The following is a 20,302-nucleotide window of genomic DNA, read 5'->3' on the forward strand; positions in this document are numbered from 1 at the left end:
GGAAATTAACTGGTGACATCTTCACATATTTGAGCATAACACCCACCAAACCACCAACCCGCCAACCAAGTGTTGACATCACTCCGCGATGAGCTGCTCAGATAATTCACGACCCCGCAGCGGTCTAAGAGGGCCGTGCAGCGAGCCGCAGACTTCCTGTGAGTCCACCCAGACCCGGGTCACGTCCATACAGCCGGGCCACATAGCTCACCCCAACCTCGGTACTGTACGCCCTCCACACCCTCGAGCACAGCCAAGAATTCATTCCATTGTTCTCAAGAGTGATACATCCCCACGCACAAGTGGCGGCTCACGCAGAGAGCCAGATGTGATTATTTGCAACACAATGTCGGAATAACCATAAATTTCTGGTTTACAATGAAGTGAAAATCCTGGAAACGGCTTCAGCTTGTTGTTTGAAGTGTGTTAGTCTTCCCTAGAAGAAGTCAAAGTGCATCAGAGTCCACAGACAGAAAGTGATTGTGTGGTGATTGTTCGCTTGGATTTCTAAAAATCACCAGAAAATCAAACCATGTCACATCACTATGACATCTTGTTTCTCAAATTTCCTTTACTAATGGTTTAAACTAAACTGGGGAGGGTCTTTTGCATTCTTAACATTCCACTTCTGTGAATGTGAGCAGCATCTCTTCTGCATCATTTTTTTCCTGCACTCGTGACGAGCGGTCATTTTCAAGGAAGGAAAACTCAAATCTCCACGCCCCCCGACCTGGAGTGAATACCTTCTTTAGTGCCATTAGTTAATTTGTTTTTATCACCTGATCTCCTGGTTTTTTTTGGCGGGTTTGTTTTTTGTCTAACTAAGAAAATCAAGATCTCTAATTTAAGTCTGAGTTGTGCTTAATGCAATTGTCAAATTAAGAGTGAAATGTACGTAACAGATTGTACAGTAAATGCATAAATGTTGGCAAGAGTAACATAACACAACAGGAAGTGATGGACTTTTTTTTTTTGCAGGCACACACTGAAATTCAAACTGAAAAGATGGGTAAAGTTTTAACACCGCATCACTATCACACATGCTACTTTAAGCTTCGATTAAGAAATATAATGTCAAATAAAATGTCAAATGACAGAAAATGTATACATATGACACTACAAGTATGCACCTTAATGATATTATTCCATTTTAAAACTGACTTGTTATGTTATTTTCTACTATCATGTCTGCACCCCAACATCTGCAGGAGACACATGTGGCATTTTTATGTCTCTATTCAGTAATATCCTGTGGAAATGTCACTGAAAAATACACAGAGTGGCTATAAACATACGTGTCCTAAACACAAAACATCAGCTAAACGCTTTGAGTTTCAACATGAAGCATGCGGAAGTGAAGGCAGTAAACAAGAGTTAGTCATGAGACAGAGGAAGTGTTTGCTTGCAGCGCACAAGAGCCGGTAGATCAAGAGTTCAATGGCGATTTATTCTTAGAAACAGGAAGCGTGCAATGCATCCACTGCTCTGACTTCTACAGAAGAGGGAGGTGGGACTTTTTACGGGTGGTGTTGTGATTAGAAAACAAAAAAAAAAAAATACATTTACTTGCTTAACGTGCCATCAGAAACCACACAGGAAAAACTGTTTTCACTTTGATGCAACAGGGTGCAACTTACATTTCTGGTTTGTTATGTTGTCAAAACGGCAGATATTTCATGCACTACATCGCAATTATCATGCATCGTCCAAAACCACATTTACCAGAATTCTTTGTGGACTGAAAGGCAGGCAAAGGGCTCGTAAATATTACTTGCAATGATCAACAGTCACGCACAATGTACACATGATTCTGATCACCCTGTGCTCTTTTTACAGATCTTTCAAAGATAAATGTTAAATGCTTTTACAGCCTCTGTGTTTGATGAATGATGCACAGAAAGCACAGATATAGCACTTTTCCTCTGGGACTTCCTAATTGCCCCTGGTCGCTTTACGTTTTGGACGAGGAACAGACAGCAACACGCCCTGCTTTGTCTGGAAACAATATTAATTTTAGTGGGTAGTGTTGTCTAAGGTCATACGAGGAAATCCCACCCTCGATTAAATATGTGGGAAAGAAAATAAACTTACAGATTGTCTTGCATTTGTCTTGGAGGGGAAAGAAGCATGAACGGAAGACATTAGGGAAAGAAACACAACAACAGCGAATCCTTTCTAGGAACCTCATCTGGAAGTAGCTTGTTTTTATTTACAGCATTTTGTCTTCAGTACAAACAAGCACTGGTGGGAATTGTTGACAAAGCTATGTTACAAAGATGGAAATGAGATTCAGACCCAAGAGAACAATCCTCAAAAACACACATCTGGTTTTAATATGCATCAATTGTTAACATAAAGATTGTTTGTTGTGATGGGAAAATACATCAGAGATAAAATATTTGTGCACGAGGTTCAATAACGAGATATTTGAAGATATTTTAATTTAATAAGAAGATTGAGATCACTTTTCTATTTGTTCTGTCAAAATGAACTTACGCCATAGCCAGAAGTTCTTCAGCTTAGCTTACCATAATGACTTGAAAATGGCTGGAAACAACCAGTTAGCTTTAATGCTAAATGCTAATGCTAAAATTAAAATTATACTTGTGGACATAATGTGGCAAGAGGTGTGGAGAGCTTTCGAGCCAATCTAGCAATCTTAACAGACAGTGTTTTTTTTCCCCAAAACTTCCTATTTTTGCTTTAGACATTAATGCTAGCACAAAGAAAAACAAATTTGTCCAGTGTAAGAGAGCACGTACAAAATGATCGTCAGCTGTGTTTGGAGGTAATAGTTAAGGGTTAAGTGCTGTACATAGCAGGAATAGTACGACATTTTTAAAATACTTCACGATATTTTGTGTTTACAAGTAAGCGCAAAGGTTTTTTTTTTGCACTGACGCAAAGGTTGGCTAGCCGTTCACCGCTGGAGTCTTATGCTAAGCTTTGAGAAGCTCTTGGCTGTAGCTTCATGTCAAACAGGAATGAGACAGGTATTGACCTACTCATCAAACGCTCAACAAAAAAGTCCAACTATTACTTTACATCAGGGCTGACTGAAGAAACATGCAGTGACATGCAATACAATTTTTTGATACCATGATAATGAGATGAAGCGAGATAAATAAACTTGTACTAAAGAGTCCCTGTTAGCTTTAGCTTTAGCAACATGTTTCTCATGAACCTAAAATAAATAAATCATTTTTGTTACCGCTCAATTTGCGACAATCACTCTGAGGGAATCTGGTAGCCTGCTTGAGTTTCGTAAAACTGCATGAATATGTTGAGAGCATGTCAAATGTTCACATGTTGAGTGAGGAAGCAGTGCTTGTTTGCAAAGATACATTTTCTTATTTACTAAATTCAGACCTTTGTGATGTGTTTCTTGTGATAGTGATAATGAGGATTTATTTTGCTGCCCCACTTTAAATGTATTATTTAATCGGTGGATTATATAAAGCTACAGGAAGTTTTTTGTTCCTGAGACGCTGATCTGTAACTCTCTGTTTTTTGAAGCTGAAACCAGCAGCTCTTCACTTTTCAGAGTTTGTAACAGGAAATGAAATCTTTAATCTTACTTCAGCAGGGTGTCACGTGGGAGGCTATCTTCACTCAAGTTGTGGCGTTCCTGAATTTTACGAAAAAGGGCGCTACTAATGATAATCATAAGTTTAATTTATCAACATGACTCAGTTCCTGCTGAATCTGTTTCCTGGACACCAATATCTTTACAGGATTCATCTCTTAACGTTTAATTAACTGTTTTATATGAATAGATAATAATAATGAATGATAATTAACCAGGCTGGATAGCATCGTGTTCCTAGCTGAATGAAAGCATATACAAAGGCTGTCTAAACACAAAGTTGTATGTATACTTAATGTCTTGATATATGTCGTATTCTTACACAAACAAATATATGTACAAACACACACACACATACTTTTCAGTAACAGTTTCCTCTGTGACAATCACATCATCATGTCTCCAGCATTTTTGAACAGTATGTTTTAAGGATAAAATGACAGTCAGGCTGAAAAGATCCTGCTGTTCTCACTAAAAGTGATCAGACAGGGAGTGTGTTCACAAGGACTTGAGTATCCCCGATTATATCCCCGGTTTGGATCATATTCAGGATATGGTGTTTACATGCACACAGAGAAACCTGATATTCATATCCCTTACATGATAAAGTATCCATGTTTTTGATTACTGCATGTTTTTTTGCGCAGGTGTCTTTTTTACAACACAAGCCGACATCAACACCACCGTCTGCAGTGGTGGCCAGCGGACAATGACCAAGCAACTTGCCAAAGATTTAGTTAAATATTAAAGTTGCTGGATCAGAGCCACTTCATTGTTCTGATGTTTGGCCATGAAGTAAAGTGTTTCTTCCGTATTTTCCAACTTGCTCCACCGTACATGTACGTGGGAACCCGGCGTCCTGTAGCCTGTTCTCTACAAACTATGATAGGTAAGCAGTTTGTTGCTTTCTCCCGTCTTATCCAATTATATTAAGTTATACCATGGTCTTGGTGAATACTCGATTCTGATTGGCTGAAGGGTGTCACGTGGGTGTCCATCAACTTTTGTTATTTGGACACCGATGAAAGTAGTTCCAGGTAAACAGTCTGTTCATAGTTCCAAATGAATGCCTCTGCAGAAGGTATCTAAGATGAGTAACCATAGCAACATAACTAGCCTATATCTTTTCTGGTCTATAAAACTCTGCTGGCATTGGCCTCAGCTGGCCACAAACGCTGCACAGGTAATCTGCAGCTGTTACAAACAAGGGTAAGACGTATACATGCCACAGCATCCTGTTTTCTTTTGGAGTTCTCCAGGTAGCAAAAATGGGGATTCTCAAAATCCCAGTTCCTGAATTTGTGATATGATGTTTATATGCAAATCAAAAGCAGGATACTCAAGTCTATGTAAGTTTATGTGCCTGAAAACATTTCACTGTGAACTTCATTATTACTTTTTACTGTAGCTTTACAGAAAACCCTTATAGGGCGCTTTGAGCCTAAATGTTGAGTTTGCATGTTGCTAAGCAAGAGCAGCATTTAGCATACAGCAAGCTACTGTTCATTTATATTCACTTGTGTGAGTGTACTAGTTTTACTCACCACAGAAAACATACTTTACGTTCTCTGTAGCTATTTATCACTTCTCAATCTTTACATTTTATGTCTTATTCTGGTGACTGACACCTCCTCCTATATTATTTAAGCTAGCAAAGGGCTAACTGTAAGTGCCTTTAGTTGTGCTACACATGAGATTTATGTGCCTACAACTAAAACCTGAAATGCATTTTGTTCCAGTGGAAGTTTCAGAAATTTCACTTAATTCTTGTCGAAAAACCCGTTTCAATACCCTTAAAAATATCCAGGAAATCTCCTCGCTCCATACGATCCAATAGCAGTACTTCCTTGTGCTAATGTTTTGCAGTGACACACGTTGCTGACTCAGCGGGTCTTGCCACCAGACATGAGGACACTTAAATATTTGTGGGAAGTAAATAACGATGTAGAAACAGTTTCTTCCATCTTGAGCTCCTCCATTTAGGTTATAGTTGTAGGAAAAAAAATAAAAAGGTGTTGTTTTCAGCTGGTAGATGGAAAAACATCACAAGAAGGAAAGTTTGTTCTTTGTCCTTGGTCAAAGTAATCCAAGAAAACTTTGACTTCAAAACATCTTGGGAAAAGTCAAAGAAGCAGTAAACTCTGAACATCTCTGTCCACCTTCACACGAAAGGGCTGTCCGATCTGAATATGTCCGAGTAGCTCTTTCCGTTCATGTGCTCTGTGTGGCTCTCGATGCTGTAGCAGCGGTGGACCTCTGTGAGCGACGACGCCACGTAGGAGGCCGAGCGGAAGAAGTCGGCGTTGCCGAACGTGCCGGCGAACTGCATCCGCTGCTGATTCCAGTGTCTCCGAAGAACGCTCTGGACCTGAAGGAAGACACAGAAAGAAGAACTCGTCTTTTTGTTGGGTAAACGGCAACTAGAAAGACCAAGGCAGTCATTTTGACTGTTTTTTAATTTTGCAATGTAATAACTTACTTAAAATAAAACCTATGTAACTACAGGACCATGACTTTTCCTAAATGTGTCTATATTTTATTCTAGCATTGTTATTTTATCAAAAACACAAAACACAAAAGAGTTTTGAGTATTTCTACCTTGAAAGTCCATAGCGGTCATATTGACTGCATGCATTATAGCCAGTGTATCATTTCAGTTTTTGCTACTTTTTCCCGCTCTTGAAGGTAGAGGTGGGCGATATAGGAAAAATATCATATCACGATCTTTTTTTGGGCAAAATCACGATCACGATTTTATCACAATTTTTTTCATACATTCATTTAGACAAATTTTTAAGTTGCTGACCAGTTCAACCAAACTTATTTCCCTGTATGATGTTTTTAAATGCGCACAAACTGTGCTGACAAGTTTAATCTATTTGAAAAAAATATTTGTAGGAGGTCTGGAGGTCTCACCCAGAACATCTTTAGCAACAGAAATGTCTTTCACTCGATTAGATCAATATTTATGCACAATTTGAAGGTTTTCCTCACCACTTTGAAATTATAATTTAGTTATGTGTCCTCTTTTTATGTTCATCAGGAACATTTTCACGCAGTGATGCATTCAGTTAAAAACATGTAGACTTCGAGTTCTTGTGTTTCTGTTCTATTTTAGCCCTGAAGAGTTCCTACAGCTGGAGCTTCATACAGGCTCTGCAGCCTTTGTTGTTTTTTATGACATCATTTAGTTTAGTTTATATATAATCAAACGTAATACAGAATGTGTTCATTCTGTGACACATGATCAAAGTAAGTTTTACTAAAAGAAGAGTTTAATTCATAGAGGGGGCGGGACATTGTTGATTGACAGACAGACAGTCACCATGGTTACTCACTCTCACCTGCCTGCTGCTTTGTAACATTGTTTAGCCTAATCCCTATAGGTTCCGTTATCACAACAGGTGAGCTTCGGGTGGAGAGGCTTGATAAGTAACTTTTAAAAACTGAGAGAGAGCAGAAAACACCGACAGCAACATTTTAAACACCGGGGTTATATCTCTCATCACTGTCTGAGAGACACGGCTGTGTCGGAGCATAAACTGCAGCATGATAAAATAAACACATTAGCCCGATTCTACAATCTCTCTGCTTTGGCAGATCGTCAGCAAGTTAAAATCCTTCACGATCTAAGAACGCTCGAGCCAAGGAGGAAAGAAAGCTTACCCGCCTAAAACCATATAGAAAGAATAGGAGACATACATCTGAATTAATCAACATTGAAAAGGCAGAATAGAGTAAATTAGGATCTGATTTAGAACAGAATAGAACGAAATGTCAGGAAGGAGGAGGATTGCTGCCACAGAGGCATTAGCCATGCTCCAGAGCCTTGATGAGGCAGAGTCTGATGGAGGCACAGGTTCGGATACGGAAAGTGATGTCTCCTGGTCTCTCGAAACTTCAACTGAAACTGGCTCTGAGATTGAACCTGAGAATGATACAGAGATCATTCCCATTCGCAAAAAACGCCGGCTACTGTTCCCGTGGTTGTCGATAAACTATTCAAATTTCAAATTCATTAGAATTTAATATTTGTGTCCTGAAGTTTATTAAACCTTTCACAACATTACAGATCCATTTATTCTTATATTTGATATTGATTATTGAAATGATATGCAAATAATTCGTAAACAGTTAAAATGACCGCTATGGCCTTTCTAGTAGTGATAGAATGCCGGTCGTTCTTGTGTTAAGGAGGCTAAAAGAAAGGTCATGAATAATTGTTTTTAATAAAGTGTGTATCTAATTGAGCCTTAATTAGATTTAGAGGGCAGTAAATCTAAATGGTCTTCAGTGGAGAGAAGGTCCCTTTGTTCTGACATAAAAATGCTTCCTCCCCCTCAATTTACAGGACCTCAATTAATCTTTGATGTAGCTTTGTGTTTTTATGTTGATATTTTCAGGCCAAATCTGACTAAAAATATGCATACAAATCAAAGAAGGGACTAAAATCTATGAAATCACAAATGAAAAAGTGACTAAGGGCTTCAAAATGAATGATTTTTCTGATTTGTTAGTTGTTCAAATAGGTTGAGAGGGTCTTTCATGGGTATTTGTGGATCAAAAATTGAAAGTCCAATCTTAAAATTTAAGATGCTGCAAAAAACAATCTGCTGTTACTCACCTCCCCGTTGAAGAAGCAGAATATTGTAGAAACCAAGAGACCCTGTACGTGAAAAAAAAAGTTCCATGAGGAAAATAAACAACATTAGGAAATCCTTTAAGCCAAAACAGCTGCATGACAGTGTGTAAAAATATGCCCTACAGCGACACATGTGCATGTTGTTATTGTAGGAATTTTTGTAACTTTAAACCACTGTTGCAAAGTTTTCGAGGATAATGTCATGAAAGTTATGCAACCAATCTGTAGCCAAATAAGGCAAGAATTCTGGTGATTCTTGTTTATTGTCATTGCTGGCTGTGCTCACAGACCTGGTAGTGCATGAGGATCTCCATGACGTACAGGTAGATCTCAGAGACCCAGTGGTCCTGGGGTTTGTAGGGCAGCAGGACAAACTGGATGCCGAGCAGAGGGATGAGGATGAGTGTGGCTCTCACCGCCCGCATGTAAAGGCTCGACTCGGCCTGGTGCGTCACCCTCAGCTTGGTGATGAGAACCCGGACGATGTTCAGCAGGAAGAAGAGATTCACCTGGAGTCAAAAAAGGGCAAAGGGAAGATAATGCTTACATTGTAACAGTGTGGATCAAGACTCCTTAATCACCACCAAGATCTCCGTATTTATTCACAAGAATGATTGACATGAAAGAGATGGTGGAGTTTTCTTTGCTTACCACCAATGCAGCACAGATAGGTCCGTGGATTATGTACAGCAGGGACGTGTCTGAGCTCACCCAACATCTGTGAAAGTAACGATTAGATCATTTTATTATGCAGAAAAGAGACACACGATTCAGGTGAAGTTACATCTTTACAAAACACTCACTTGTCGTTGTAGTAGCAGTGACGTGCTATTGAATGGATCACTGCTGGTATGAGTGGAAATCCTGCAAATCAAAGCAGGATTTCCATGAGAATTAAGTGAAAGAGAGTGAAATGTGCATCATCAAACATGTTCTTTTCTTACCCCAACCCAGCAGATAATACCACATGAGGTACTGCTTCTCTGCGAACACCGCCACCACGATCAGAGTGTGCAGGTAGATCCCCTCGCAGAGCATCCAGAAGTAGTTACAGCTCAGCAGGTACAGGTGGACAAACATGAGCAGTTTACAGCTGTCCTGCAAAGACAAGTCACTGTGAGCTGTGATGTGTAAATAGAAATCTTTTCATTCTAATCAGTGTCAGGATAGTTTCACTCACAGAATCGTTGTAAGTGTGTCCCTGTTTTTTTACAACTGTCGTGAGCCAGACGACGGTGATGACTGAGTTCAGCACGAATGAGAGGAAGAGGTTTTTGTGGAGCGTTATTCTCTGGCAGCTCAGACTCCTGGGGGCAGAGGAAGAAAGTTCAAAACGTTAGACACATACAATCTGACCTTTCAATCGTTTAACTCATGAATTTTCCATTAAATCAGCTCAAATATCGAATATAACGCTGATTCCAAATCTAGAAATTGCATCTGTGCATTGTTAATACAGTGAAGAAATATCTACAAGCCTATAAAGGCAACCAAAGGTGCAAAGACATGATGTATTAATGCTCCATTCTGTAAAAATGCAAAATAAGAGGTCCTTAACATCACTTTCCTACCCTCCCAGTATGGAAGAGAAAAGAAAGTATGAAAGAACATTAGAGTAATCGTATTCTCTGACAACTTGTCAATAAACAACTTCACATTTTATGGATCATTACCTCACCAGTACCCTTGATTATCAATTTGCATCTGTTGCTGCAGCAGCCCTTTAAAACACGGTATGAAAGTGAATACGTCTGGATAAAAGATACCTGAAGTTGTTGTTTTTTCTAATCAGTCATCACTCATAGCTTTATAAATGTTAATTGATTTGATTTCTAAATGAGTCTACAGTATATGTTGTGTGCTTTCTCATTATGTCTTGTTGAATAGAACATGTTTCCCTGCAGCTATCGTGGTAATTATGCACAACATCAACACAGATTAATCTCCACTTATCAGCTTAAACATCTTAAACCTCTCAACTTTGTTAAATGATCGAACAAACTCTGCACGTCAGGATTTTGTTCCCTCTGATGATTTTGATATCATCCACATTATTTATAGTTTGTTTGAATACAAATGGGAAATAAAGAAGACTGACTTACTTAAAATGGAAGAATATTGTGAGTGATATCAGCAGTGAAACCAGCGACAGGCCGTGACCAATCATCACCATGTAGAAGTGAGTCATCGCCGCCTGTAGTCAGTTAAACAATGTCAGTAAAAGCTGATTGATTAATAATTAAAAAAATATTTGACGGCTGTTTTTATTCGTCCTTACTGCCCCGTGATGTGTCATGTTTGCTTTGCAGTTTGTGAAGTTTGTCCACGTCCTGTTGCTCTCCGGGTGTCGTCCCCACTCGCCCGTCTCTGAGCACACTTTGGACGCCATCGCTGTTGACAAAAAGTAGGTTTTAACTAAATAGCCTTTGTTGCATCAAAGAAGTACCTCATACAACACCGCTGCAAAAACAAAAATTCGACCTGTCCTTCTAAGATATTGTTTCTGAATTGAGACAAATGTCTCTAGTTTACCGGTAGGATCAAAGTCTTTGAAGTAGTCCGGACAGCCCTGCACCGTCGTCACTCCGGCGTCAATCTCATCCCAGCACAGCCAGCCGTCCCACGTCGTGTTGCACTCTAAACCTGCAAGACGACAAAACACACACACACAAGCTGTGTCAGAGTGACTTCGTATTACTCCGCAAATGTTCAAACGCGGTCTCTTCTCACCTATTGTTTTCGCTTTGCGGTGCGACTGTTTCACGATTCGTTGGAAACATTCGTACTGAGCCGTAGTGATCTGGTTTCTTGTCGCCTGATGTTCACCTTGATGATTCAGATGCTCCTGGTAGTTTTCTTCATTAGGACTCGCCACCACGAGCAGCTGGGGTCATGGAAATAAAGCATGCAAACACACACAAACATACAAAATCAGACGCGTGATAAAGATAGATAGATACATTTCAGCATTAAACTGTCACTATTATAACGTCTTCTGCAATTGTTTGGAGCTAAAAGTCTGGATCTATCACACAGGTTGACTTGAGATGAGGACAGGAGGCTGAGGAGACAAACTCTTCTGTTGCATTATGGGAAATGTAGGATCAAGTTGTGACCCATATCAGGACCTTAAGGTTGGTATATCTCAGCCTTTGCTTCTTCGATTTTGACGATTCTTTTTTTCTTCAAGTCAATCGACTTTCTGGAAGTGTTACAGGAATTGATTTATGTGCAGCTTTAAGGACCGCAACATCAGGGTTAGAGTATTCAACCAATCAAATACAGAGCTCTGTAGAGATTAGGCTGTGGCTCAAACTATTCAAAACACAAGAGATCAAACACAGATTTAGTGCGTGGATCATATTTGATCTAATGTCACCAGTGTGTGCTCATTATTTCAGGAGTTAAAGAAACATAAATTACAACAACTATTAGATTTGAAATTGAATGATCTAAAATAAAAAAATGTAGTGGAAAGTTGAAAAAACATCATCTGTAGTGGTTTCCAACAGTTTATAGATGAATTTTGTACTTCTCATTTCAGCTCAGGGACATTCCCGTCAATTCTGATCAAATTAACATGCTTTAAAACTAAAAAATCACCTTGATATTTACGTTGAATCGACAAAAGATTCCAAAAAACAACAGCAAAGTAATTCATAAAACACCACCAAAGGTACCTTGTTGAGTGAAATTAGGACCAGGGAAAACACCAAGAAGTGGAGATCCATCTGTCTTCTGATCACCTCGAGTAATCTGAGGAAGGTTGGCAAAACTTTGTTGTTAGATTTCACAGAAGGTATCTTTATGCATTTTGGAGGAACATGTTAAAGTGTTGGCACAGTCCAAAATAGTTTCCCTCTGAGCTCAATGATAAAAAAGCTTCCTGAGCTGCAGCAGCTGGATACAAACTCTGGTTCACGTGCTCTACACCGCGTCACATACAAGCTATATGCTGCAAGTAAATAAAGTCTTTCTTTGTTCCTTTTGTCTTATACTTCATTCCTACTGGAAAACAATGCCCATCCGTGCCCAAAAAGCCTTTTTAAATAAATAAAAATATAATATTTTAAACACATTAAGGCAGCTCTTGTTTTGGACGTTGCGGTTACAGATTTGGCCTTTTACTTCCTCTGTTCCCCACAGCTTCTTTCCTGCATGCTTATCATGCATGTTGAGCAAGTTAAACCAAAGATTAGCCAATAAATGCATCAATATGGAAAATGTAGGGAGAGCATGTGCAGCAGACACTCTACAATAAACAACTTAAAATCAATGTTAACATAACAGTAAAAAGGATGAATGCAACTTATTTCATTCCAATCTAATTCAGTTCATCATAGTAAAAGATAAGCAGCGTTGCAGCATATTTCTGAGGTCATCTTTTCCACAATGATTAGATGTGTGTTTAGTATGTGCAGTGCACAGATTGTGTTCCAGTCATATTGAAAACAGTGCAAAGTATGACAGTTAAGTTATGTTGTAGAAATAGTAAAAGCAGTAAAAGAAAAAGTAGCCGTAGACATCTTGTTTCAGTAGCTCTAGTTTTTGTAAGTACAACAGTTTGAACTTTCCCTGACACATTTTCTGTCATATTCTTTCTGCACAGTCATACTTTCCACTGTTGTTAAAGGTACAACTACAAGGGATGTACTGTAATAGATAAGATTTATTGTGCATGGAAACCTTCCTTTCAAATAGAGTCTAAAGGAAAAGCTGCACAATAATAATGTAATCAATAGAAAATATAAAACATGATGTTTAAATTGACTTCAAATGGAGAGACAAGCAGGTAGTTGTTGCAAGAACATGATCCAAGACGGGATTGTGTTTGTTTGGAAAGGGTAAATATTGACATTTGCTGAAGGAAAAGTTCTTCAAAATATATGATTGTATTTTTTATTACATTTAAAAGTATTATAATGTATCTACATGCCACCTGCCTTAAACAATAGTTTCCATTTCCCATCCTTATTAATTAAGTTATAAGGACTTATACATATAAATCCCTCACAAATTGAAAGACAACCTAAAACGAGGTTTTAAATAAGCACTGATTTAGTCTCAAGTATTTCATATATTTAGTTTGAAATGTCTATAATGATGAACCACTTTTAAATGCCCCTTCACATTTCAAACTAACCTCTACTTATCATTCATCTGTCTCACTTGTTATAAAATATTTTATTAACTGCTTATTCAGGAAATCTTTGTCAGTTTGTTAGAGTAACATCTCAAACACCCAAACCCAAATATTGTATCTCCCTGACAGCCTGCAAAGACACTTTATACCTCGAAGGGACATTACTCCCTTGTGTGGGCCATTTGTATGAGAAGAAAAGGATATGCACACTTTAATATGCAAAGTGTTCTTTATTAGAAACACATTGGTCTAGAAAAACACATTAAAACATACCTCATCACCTGCCGTGTGAGCAGATTTTGCTTTGAGATGGGACAGAATTGCAGGTGGGATAAGTTTTTTGATAATATCGAAGAATGCATTTTGAATAAAATCCCTTATTTACTATCTGGACTATTTAGAATCTATAGGAAATCAGAACCCACTGGAAAAAATATTACTTTTTTATGGGATAAAACCCTTGAATTTCACTCAATATAACACATTTGGGTTGATTGTCACCACTTTTGACCCTGCTACAGCAAAGTTAAGATGTCTTCTTTATAATTTTATCAGATACATCTTAACCTATGTGATTCTAACCAATAACATCTTTTGGTTTTCCTTCTATTGCCTTTCAAAATGACATTTTTAAGCATTTTGCATTAAAAAAAAATCATTTGAATATGGATCTGTAATCACATTTTTTTCATGCTGAAAACAATATTGATACTTACCTTTGCAGGAGCAGAAAACCAACAAACACAGTGTTTGCTTCTTCTTGAAGATTAATCCTCTTCTGAGACTTTAGAAAAGGACAAAAACAATCTGTTGTTGGGATTTCTTCAAGAGTAGTCCTCCGGAGAGTGTTTCACAGCGGTGTCTGAGGCGATACTGAGCTGTCCTGAGGAAAACTGAAAAAGGCTGGCGATGACGTCAAATCACAGAGGGCCATCCTACAATAAAATGGACATCACACCATCCTCATATTATTAATAACTTTTAAGTTTCATATTTTATATTATTAATAGTAAAAAGTACACATACAAATATAATGTTTTTTTTGTGATAAATATGGCTTTAGGTCGCTATTAATTTTACTAATATTTACTCAAATATTCATGGAAATAGCTGACAAAAAGACCACAAATAATCCTATGCGATAAATAATTGTACTATACATATAAATGCTGATTGGCTGTGAAATATATTAGACACATGGAATAAAAGATAGAAAAAATATCCTTTTTTTTTTTTATCAAAACAGTAAAACGAGAATTGAGGTCATTTCCATTAGCAATGTCGCCCTCTACTGGTCAAAATCTCCTAGGCAACAGGTTACCATGACGACGGTAGCAACTGTCCTGGAGCCTTCCTCTTGTCAAGTATGCTGGTGCAGTAAAAGTTGAGGCTGGTTTTAGGACAATATATCGACAAATACCTCTGAGGTAGGTTTTTGAAATTAGTTAAAAGAGTTTTCACTATTTTCAACTCGTACCTAAATAAATTGAGACATCAAACGAGTGCGCTAACGGGAAGTAGTGGCCAGGTGTATCTACCCTTAATTAGCTAAATGAGCTAATGTTTGGCTAGCTAGCAACGTTAACACTTTTACAGTCTATGGTCCACACCGTCGGTTGCATTCTTTCAAATTATTTTACATGCGGCTATGTTAAAACTGGGGAGTAAACAAGGTAGAATAAACAAAATACTCCGAGAACAGTTTTATAAATAAGTAAATTATTGGCTTTATCTACCGAAGGTAAATGTTTAAAGCGAGTCGCGCATCCGACCGTACACGAACATTCACGAACATTAACGATGATCGTAAAGTGACACAGATGATGTTTTATTCAACATATTTAATTCACTTAAGAATGCTTTGTGCAGTTGTACATTTGTATGCTTAAAACATTATGTGTAGGCTATATCTTGCATTAATGTAACAATTAATTTCATACAATCATACTTATTTTGATGTTGATTTCTGAGTGGAAAGGAAGCTGATGGTTTCACTTTTGTTACTTGTAGCCTGGTAGTCTATATTGCTTTTATTTCAATCCCAACCTTGTGTTAATTAGGATTATTTCACCGGCAAGAAGGCACAGGGGAAAGTTTTTTAGATGCGCTTTTTGTAGTCCATTTACGGAATATTGTAGTTTCAACACGGCGGACCCACGTCATTAACCTCCGCCGGCCCGTCGCATTTAATTAGGTGACCTAGTGGAAATGTGGTCGGATTGTCAGAGCAACGAGATCGCCTTTCCCTAAGTCCTTTATGAATTCTCCTAACATCTTTCCTTAACCTCAAAATGTTCCCAGAAGTACTAATTTTGCCATATTGCTCATTTCATAATGTTTACGGTATATATCGTGCAGATTTAAATCTAAGAAAACACGAAAGAGGAATTTAATGTCTTAGTATGTAACACAGTAGAGGGTACATTTGTAATAAAGGACGTATATGATTCTTTTGGAAAGCAAACGTCCTGTACAAAAATGTAAATAGTTTAGCGATTAAAAAAAAAAGGAAATTTTGGCTTCAAATTAAGTAAAGTAAAAGTTTTGCCTAGTATAAAATAGAAACACTGTAGAAAGAACTGTACTTTTTAACTGTACAAAGTGAAGCATCTGCCACACTAATTGTGTCCGGTGTTATCAATCCATCATCTACCTACAAGCAGTTCTAGATCATCTGCATCCTGCTTTTCATTATCACATGTTCAGTAAATGATGAGCATCTGTATTTTACAGTGACACAATGTTCAGGAAAATCACCTGGAGGAACACAGTCAGCAATGCAGTGAGTTTCCACCAAGACCAAGCCCTGAACACAACTATATTTCTCCTGAAGTCCTTCGGACCTACAGGATTCCTGCTCAGAGAGGAGGGAGACGCCAAAAACTTCAAGGTGAATCATTCTGTGATTCAGGATGGTCATGATAAAAAAATAAAAAAAATAAAAAGTTTTGTGTCTTTACTCCAAGATAATATTGTCCTGTTTATGTTTCAGGTGTGCTTGGGTAACCCACATAACTGCACATGTCCTGTGTTTACAAGGGAGCAGGAGCCATGCAAACACATCTGCTGGTACGAATAACGCAGACAGAGACATTTTGAGTAAAATGTATCATTAAGACTAAAGCATGTAAAAACAGCTAAAAAAATAAAACTTATCCTTCATCTTTGTAACAGTTAATGCGCTCGGACAAGCAAGTACAGAAATGTTATTTAATATGATATATTATATATTATAACATGCTAAACCATATGTTCTGGAAAAATATTGATGTTTTTCAGGAATTTGGTTTCTAGTTTCTGTTCAACCTGCACCAAATAGTGTCTGCTGTTCAGGGATTGATACTGAAAAAGAATAGTTAGTTAGGGTTTTTGATCTGTTGTACTGTTTAGTTGTTTTGATCTTTGAAGTATTTGGTTATAGTACAATATGTATTTAAGTTAAGGCAAATACACTTAAAAAGTTACTGAATATAAGATCCTTTTAAAAGACAGAAATTATGTTAATGTGTATGTGATATTAATTTCTAAGCAAGCCATAATAGACCTGGAATGAAAATGTCAATTGCATTTTTACAGGGTTTTACTGCGGAAATTCAGGCTGCCCAGAGAACATGAATGTGAGTTGCTTTAATGAAGTGACAAAAAACATTGCATTTTCTTCTTATAGTGCAGCTGCATTCAAACTTGGAAAAGAGACTTGAAAAAGTGATTTAGAACTGTATTTGGTTTATTAGAGCTTGTACTTTAAGTTCATTGAAAGTTCCAATGAACTGACCTAGCCTTGTCCATGTTCTTCTGTTGACATGCAGTCTTAAAAATAACTCTGCTCCAGATTCATTCCAGCCTGGACTTGTGGAGAGACAGATCTTGGAGGTGCTCCATGGTTTACACCAAACCAAAGCCCACCGGATAGAAAATGATCCGTTTGCTGCTTCGGGAACCCTGAGCCAACCTGCCACGGGCGGGGATGCTGGAAGTGTGTGCCGGAAAGTTATCGAAGGCCAGGATGTGTGTCCTATCTGCCAAGAGGAGCTGCTGGAGAAAAAACAGCCTGTGTGTTACTGCAGGTGTGTGGCCGATTTTGGACGGGGATTTACACTGTTATTGTATTCTTTAGTCATTTTTCAGGCTGACATAAGCTGTTTTAGTCAACTTTTGTTGCACTACTGGCCAGAACATAACCCCATAGTATTATGACTTCCAATAAAGCACATCCAACCGTTGACATACGGCACGTGTTTGAAGGAAAGAACAAGCACAGATTTTCGGATGTTCAAATCTCCTGATATTTAAAAACAGGACATTTCATTCAATAACAAAGTAATGCTCTGGGCAATGTTTATTTTCAGCATTGTGCAGATGCATTTGTTTTTTGTTTTCCTTGTCTCTCTCAGGTTTGGTTGTGGCAACAACATCCACATCTCCTGCATGAAGGTGTGGGCAGATCACCAGAGACTCTCGGATAAAGAGGAAACAGTGAAGTGCCCGCTGTGCAGGGAGGATTTCAGCTCTTTGAAGCTGCTCCAGGAGCAGGTTAGAAACACAGCACGGCTCTTCACTGCTGCAGAAAGAGAGAAGCCAGAGAGACACCTGGGAGTTCTCTGTAACAGCTGTCTGGTCTGCCCAGTCATCGGCAAATGTTTCAAGTAAGCAAGTAGCTGCCATAACTCATTTTGTGATAATAAAAATAATAAATAAACTTTCCCTGATAATTTTACTTCATTGTTCATTGTTGCTAGTCCTATGACTGACTTTATTCACAACATTTCAACTTTTTCTTCAAATGCAAAATTAATAAGAAAACCTTTGTGCTCTCCCAATGTCCTATTCCTGTACTCTCCTGTAAATTTCAGTGTATTTTTGTAAGCTGAATATGTGATTAATATAAGTCATATTGGGCTCTAATATCTTCTTTCAATCTTTTATCATTTATCATTATTTCAGATGTACAGTCTGCAGTTACTTCTATCTCTGTGAAGACTGTATAAATAAGGACTGTCACCAACAGCATCTATTCACCTCTCGAGCAGTAAGCTTTAAAATAAAACTTGTACAAAATTAACTATTCTCCAAGGCTTCAGTCTTCTGTAGTCTTCTTTGATAATAAAAATAAGTAATAAGGATTCAGATAAGGCTAAACTTTGATGTGATCTTTGTACCACTTGTGGCATTTATTAAACATTCTTTAAGATAAAAACCCTGATTTAACCATAAACAGAAAAGGAAAGAAATGTGGCACCTTGTGGGAGACTTGAGTGACGAACCAACCGGAGCAAGCTGTCCTTCATTAAATGACAGGTAAATTCTTAAATACATCTTTAAAATTTCAAAGCTCTGATTCAAAATCTGTTCACTCTTTATACCTTTATAAAAAAAACTCACTGAGTACAGAAAAATGACCATCAGTGTATGCTTCATCCTATCCTCTTACATAGCGTCATCCCAGTAGCTGCGGACCTTCTTCCAGAAAACATCCTAGCCTGTCTTCCTACAGTCAAGGTGAGACCCCGGTCTCAGCTCTTAGATGTAGGGCTGCAGTGTCGCATCTGCCTGCAAGACTTTAACTTGGGCCAGCATGTCCGAACTCTGCCCTGCCATCACAAGGTAAACATACTCTGTTTGTGTCTGAATACACCAAAAGCATAAATGTAAACAATGCTGAAAGTGTTGGTACTAAATCCGAGGATTTGGATTATTTATTTTTTAACATGAGAAAAACTTCTGTTCCTTCCAACCTGAACTAAAAAAAAAAAAAACAACTCAGTCTGCTTTTATTTAGAATCTGCAAAGTGCATTAAGTAGCTCAGAGTGTTTCAACAATCAGAGATGATTAAACATAACAACATAATGATTTAAAGAAATGTGATGCAAATCAGAACCACCTCCTCTCTCATTCCCCCCCCTCCCCATGCCTCAGTTTCACATCGAATGTGTGGACAGGATCCTGCTGAAGACCAACTGCTGCCCCTTGGATGGATTTGTCATTTATAATCCTTTGACTTGGAGAAGTAGTGAAAGGAAGACTCCAGCTAAATTGGCCTCCTGCCTTTACAGTGAGCATGCAAAACCAGCAGAAAATGACTTAAAGGACCTGTTTGTTCCTGGAGTGGCACTTAGAAATTCAAACACCAAAGTCTCTCCTTCTCATGGTTCTCTGAACCTAGAGGTGCGTTTACTTACTTTAAACACGACGACACAGAAGGAGTCAATTGACAGAAAAAGTGATTTGCAGAGAAAACAAACTCCTGAGAACAGCCCCTTTTCTGTAAGTAAATGTGACTCAAAATCATCATCAAAAACAAAACACACTCTTGTTTCACCCAATCAGTGTCCTGCAGTGACAAATATCAGAGATCAACCTGGGCCAAACCTTTTTGTAGGATTATGCAGACCAGAGTTAGATCTCTCAGCTGCAGCGGGCTCTCCTGCAAGGCGAACGAGGCTGCAGCCCAAAAGGACAAGCGCAGCAAATATTAAAGATACTAACAGGCAAATGTCAGAGCTAAGAATGACTGGAGTCCTGATAAAAACACAGCAACAATGAAAGACAGAAACATCGTTTTTTAATGTCTAATCTTGGATAGGAAGAATTTAACGGGTTAATGCTGCACTGATTTATATATGTAAACATTCATAAAAAATCAATATACATGTGTGACTGTTAATTCAAAAAATAGCAAATCTGTGATATAGATTTTTTTGTGTGAAGTTTGTTGCTAAAATGATATTCTTATGATTAGATACATGAAAGTTGGAAAAATAAAAAAACAACCTCTGCTCAATGATTGGTATCAAGTAAGTTTATTAATTCAGTGCACAAAAAGGCAAGACTAATAACACAACTATTGTTACAGAGGTAAACACAAGAGGTGCCCAATTTAAAAGAAACTAAAGCTCATGAGGTTAAATGGCTAGACACAAAAGGAGCACA

The 20,302-nt window shown here is 38.1% G+C and overlaps 2 protein-coding genes across 2 annotated transcripts; one reads left to right on the plus strand and one right to left on the minus strand.

Moving 5' to 3' along the window:
• Positions 1–2,169: 2,169 nt before the first annotated feature.
• On the minus strand, positions 2,170–14,251 carry calcrlb (calcitonin receptor-like b). The gene is made up of 14 exons (XM_061032898.1): positions 14,088–14,251; positions 11,909–11,984; positions 10,959–11,112; positions 10,761–10,871; positions 10,507–10,619; positions 10,331–10,422; positions 9,409–9,535; positions 9,173–9,326; positions 9,032–9,092; positions 8,880–8,946; positions 8,519–8,737; positions 8,211–8,252; positions 3,022–5,954; positions 2,170–2,967 (listed from the first exon to the last, which is right to left on the minus strand). Exons 2-13 carry the CDS (start codon positions 11,957–11,959, stop codon positions 5,748–5,750), a joined length of 1,398 nt encoding a protein of 465 aa, XP_060888881.1. The 5' UTR covers positions 11,960–11,984; positions 14,088–14,251; the 3' UTR covers positions 2,170–2,967; positions 3,022–5,747.
• Positions 14,252–14,706: 455 nt separating this feature from the next.
• On the plus strand, positions 14,707–20,276 carry zswim2 (zinc finger, SWIM-type containing 2). Its single transcript, XM_061032587.1, has 10 exons — positions 14,707–14,798; positions 16,105–16,261; positions 16,364–16,440; positions 16,948–16,988; positions 17,204–17,438; positions 17,766–18,017; positions 18,316–18,400; positions 18,590–18,669; positions 18,807–18,975; positions 19,289–20,276. The coding sequence occupies exons 2-10, from the start codon at positions 16,112–16,114 to the stop codon at positions 19,913–19,915; spliced, it is 1,716 nt and encodes a 571-aa protein (XP_060888570.1). The 5' UTR covers positions 14,707–14,798; positions 16,105–16,111; the 3' UTR covers positions 19,916–20,276.
• The last annotated feature ends 26 nt before the right edge of the window (positions 20,277–20,302 follow it).

Source organism: Labrus mixtus, chromosome 24 (assembly GCF_963584025.1).
Source record: "Labrus mixtus chromosome 24, fLabMix1.1, whole genome shotgun sequence".
NCBI lineage: Eukaryota > Metazoa > Chordata > Actinopteri > Labriformes > Labridae > Labrus > Labrus mixtus.

What these genes read in the sequence shown, in the direction of transcription:
- calcrlb (XM_061032898.1), bottom strand. Translation starts at nt 11,959, where the DNA reads ATGGATCTCCACTTCTTGGTGTTTTCCCTGGTCCTAATTTCACTCAAC. An exon ending in TCCTAATTTCACTCAACAAG is followed by an intron (nt 11,113 to 11,908) that starts GTACCTTTGGTG and finishes CCATGACCCCAG; the next exon opens with CTGCTCGTGGTGGCGAGTCC. An exon ending in GTATTATCTGCTGGGTTGGG is followed by an intron (nt 9,093 to 9,172) that starts GTAAGAAAAGAA and finishes TTTGATTTGCAG; the next exon opens with GATTTCCACTCATACCAGCA.
- zswim2 (XM_061032587.1), top strand. Translation starts at nt 16,112, where the DNA reads ATGTTCAGGAAAATCACCTGGAGGAACACAGTCAGCAATGCAGTGAGT. An exon ending in CCATGCAAACACATCTGCTG is followed by an intron (nt 16,441 to 16,947) that starts GTACGAATAACG and finishes GCATTTTTACAG; the next exon opens with GGTTTTACTGCGGAAATTCA. An exon ending in CAGCCTGTGTGTTACTGCAG is followed by an intron (nt 17,439 to 17,765) that starts GTGTGTGGCCGA and finishes TGTCTCTCTCAG; the next exon opens with GTTTGGTTGTGGCAACAACA.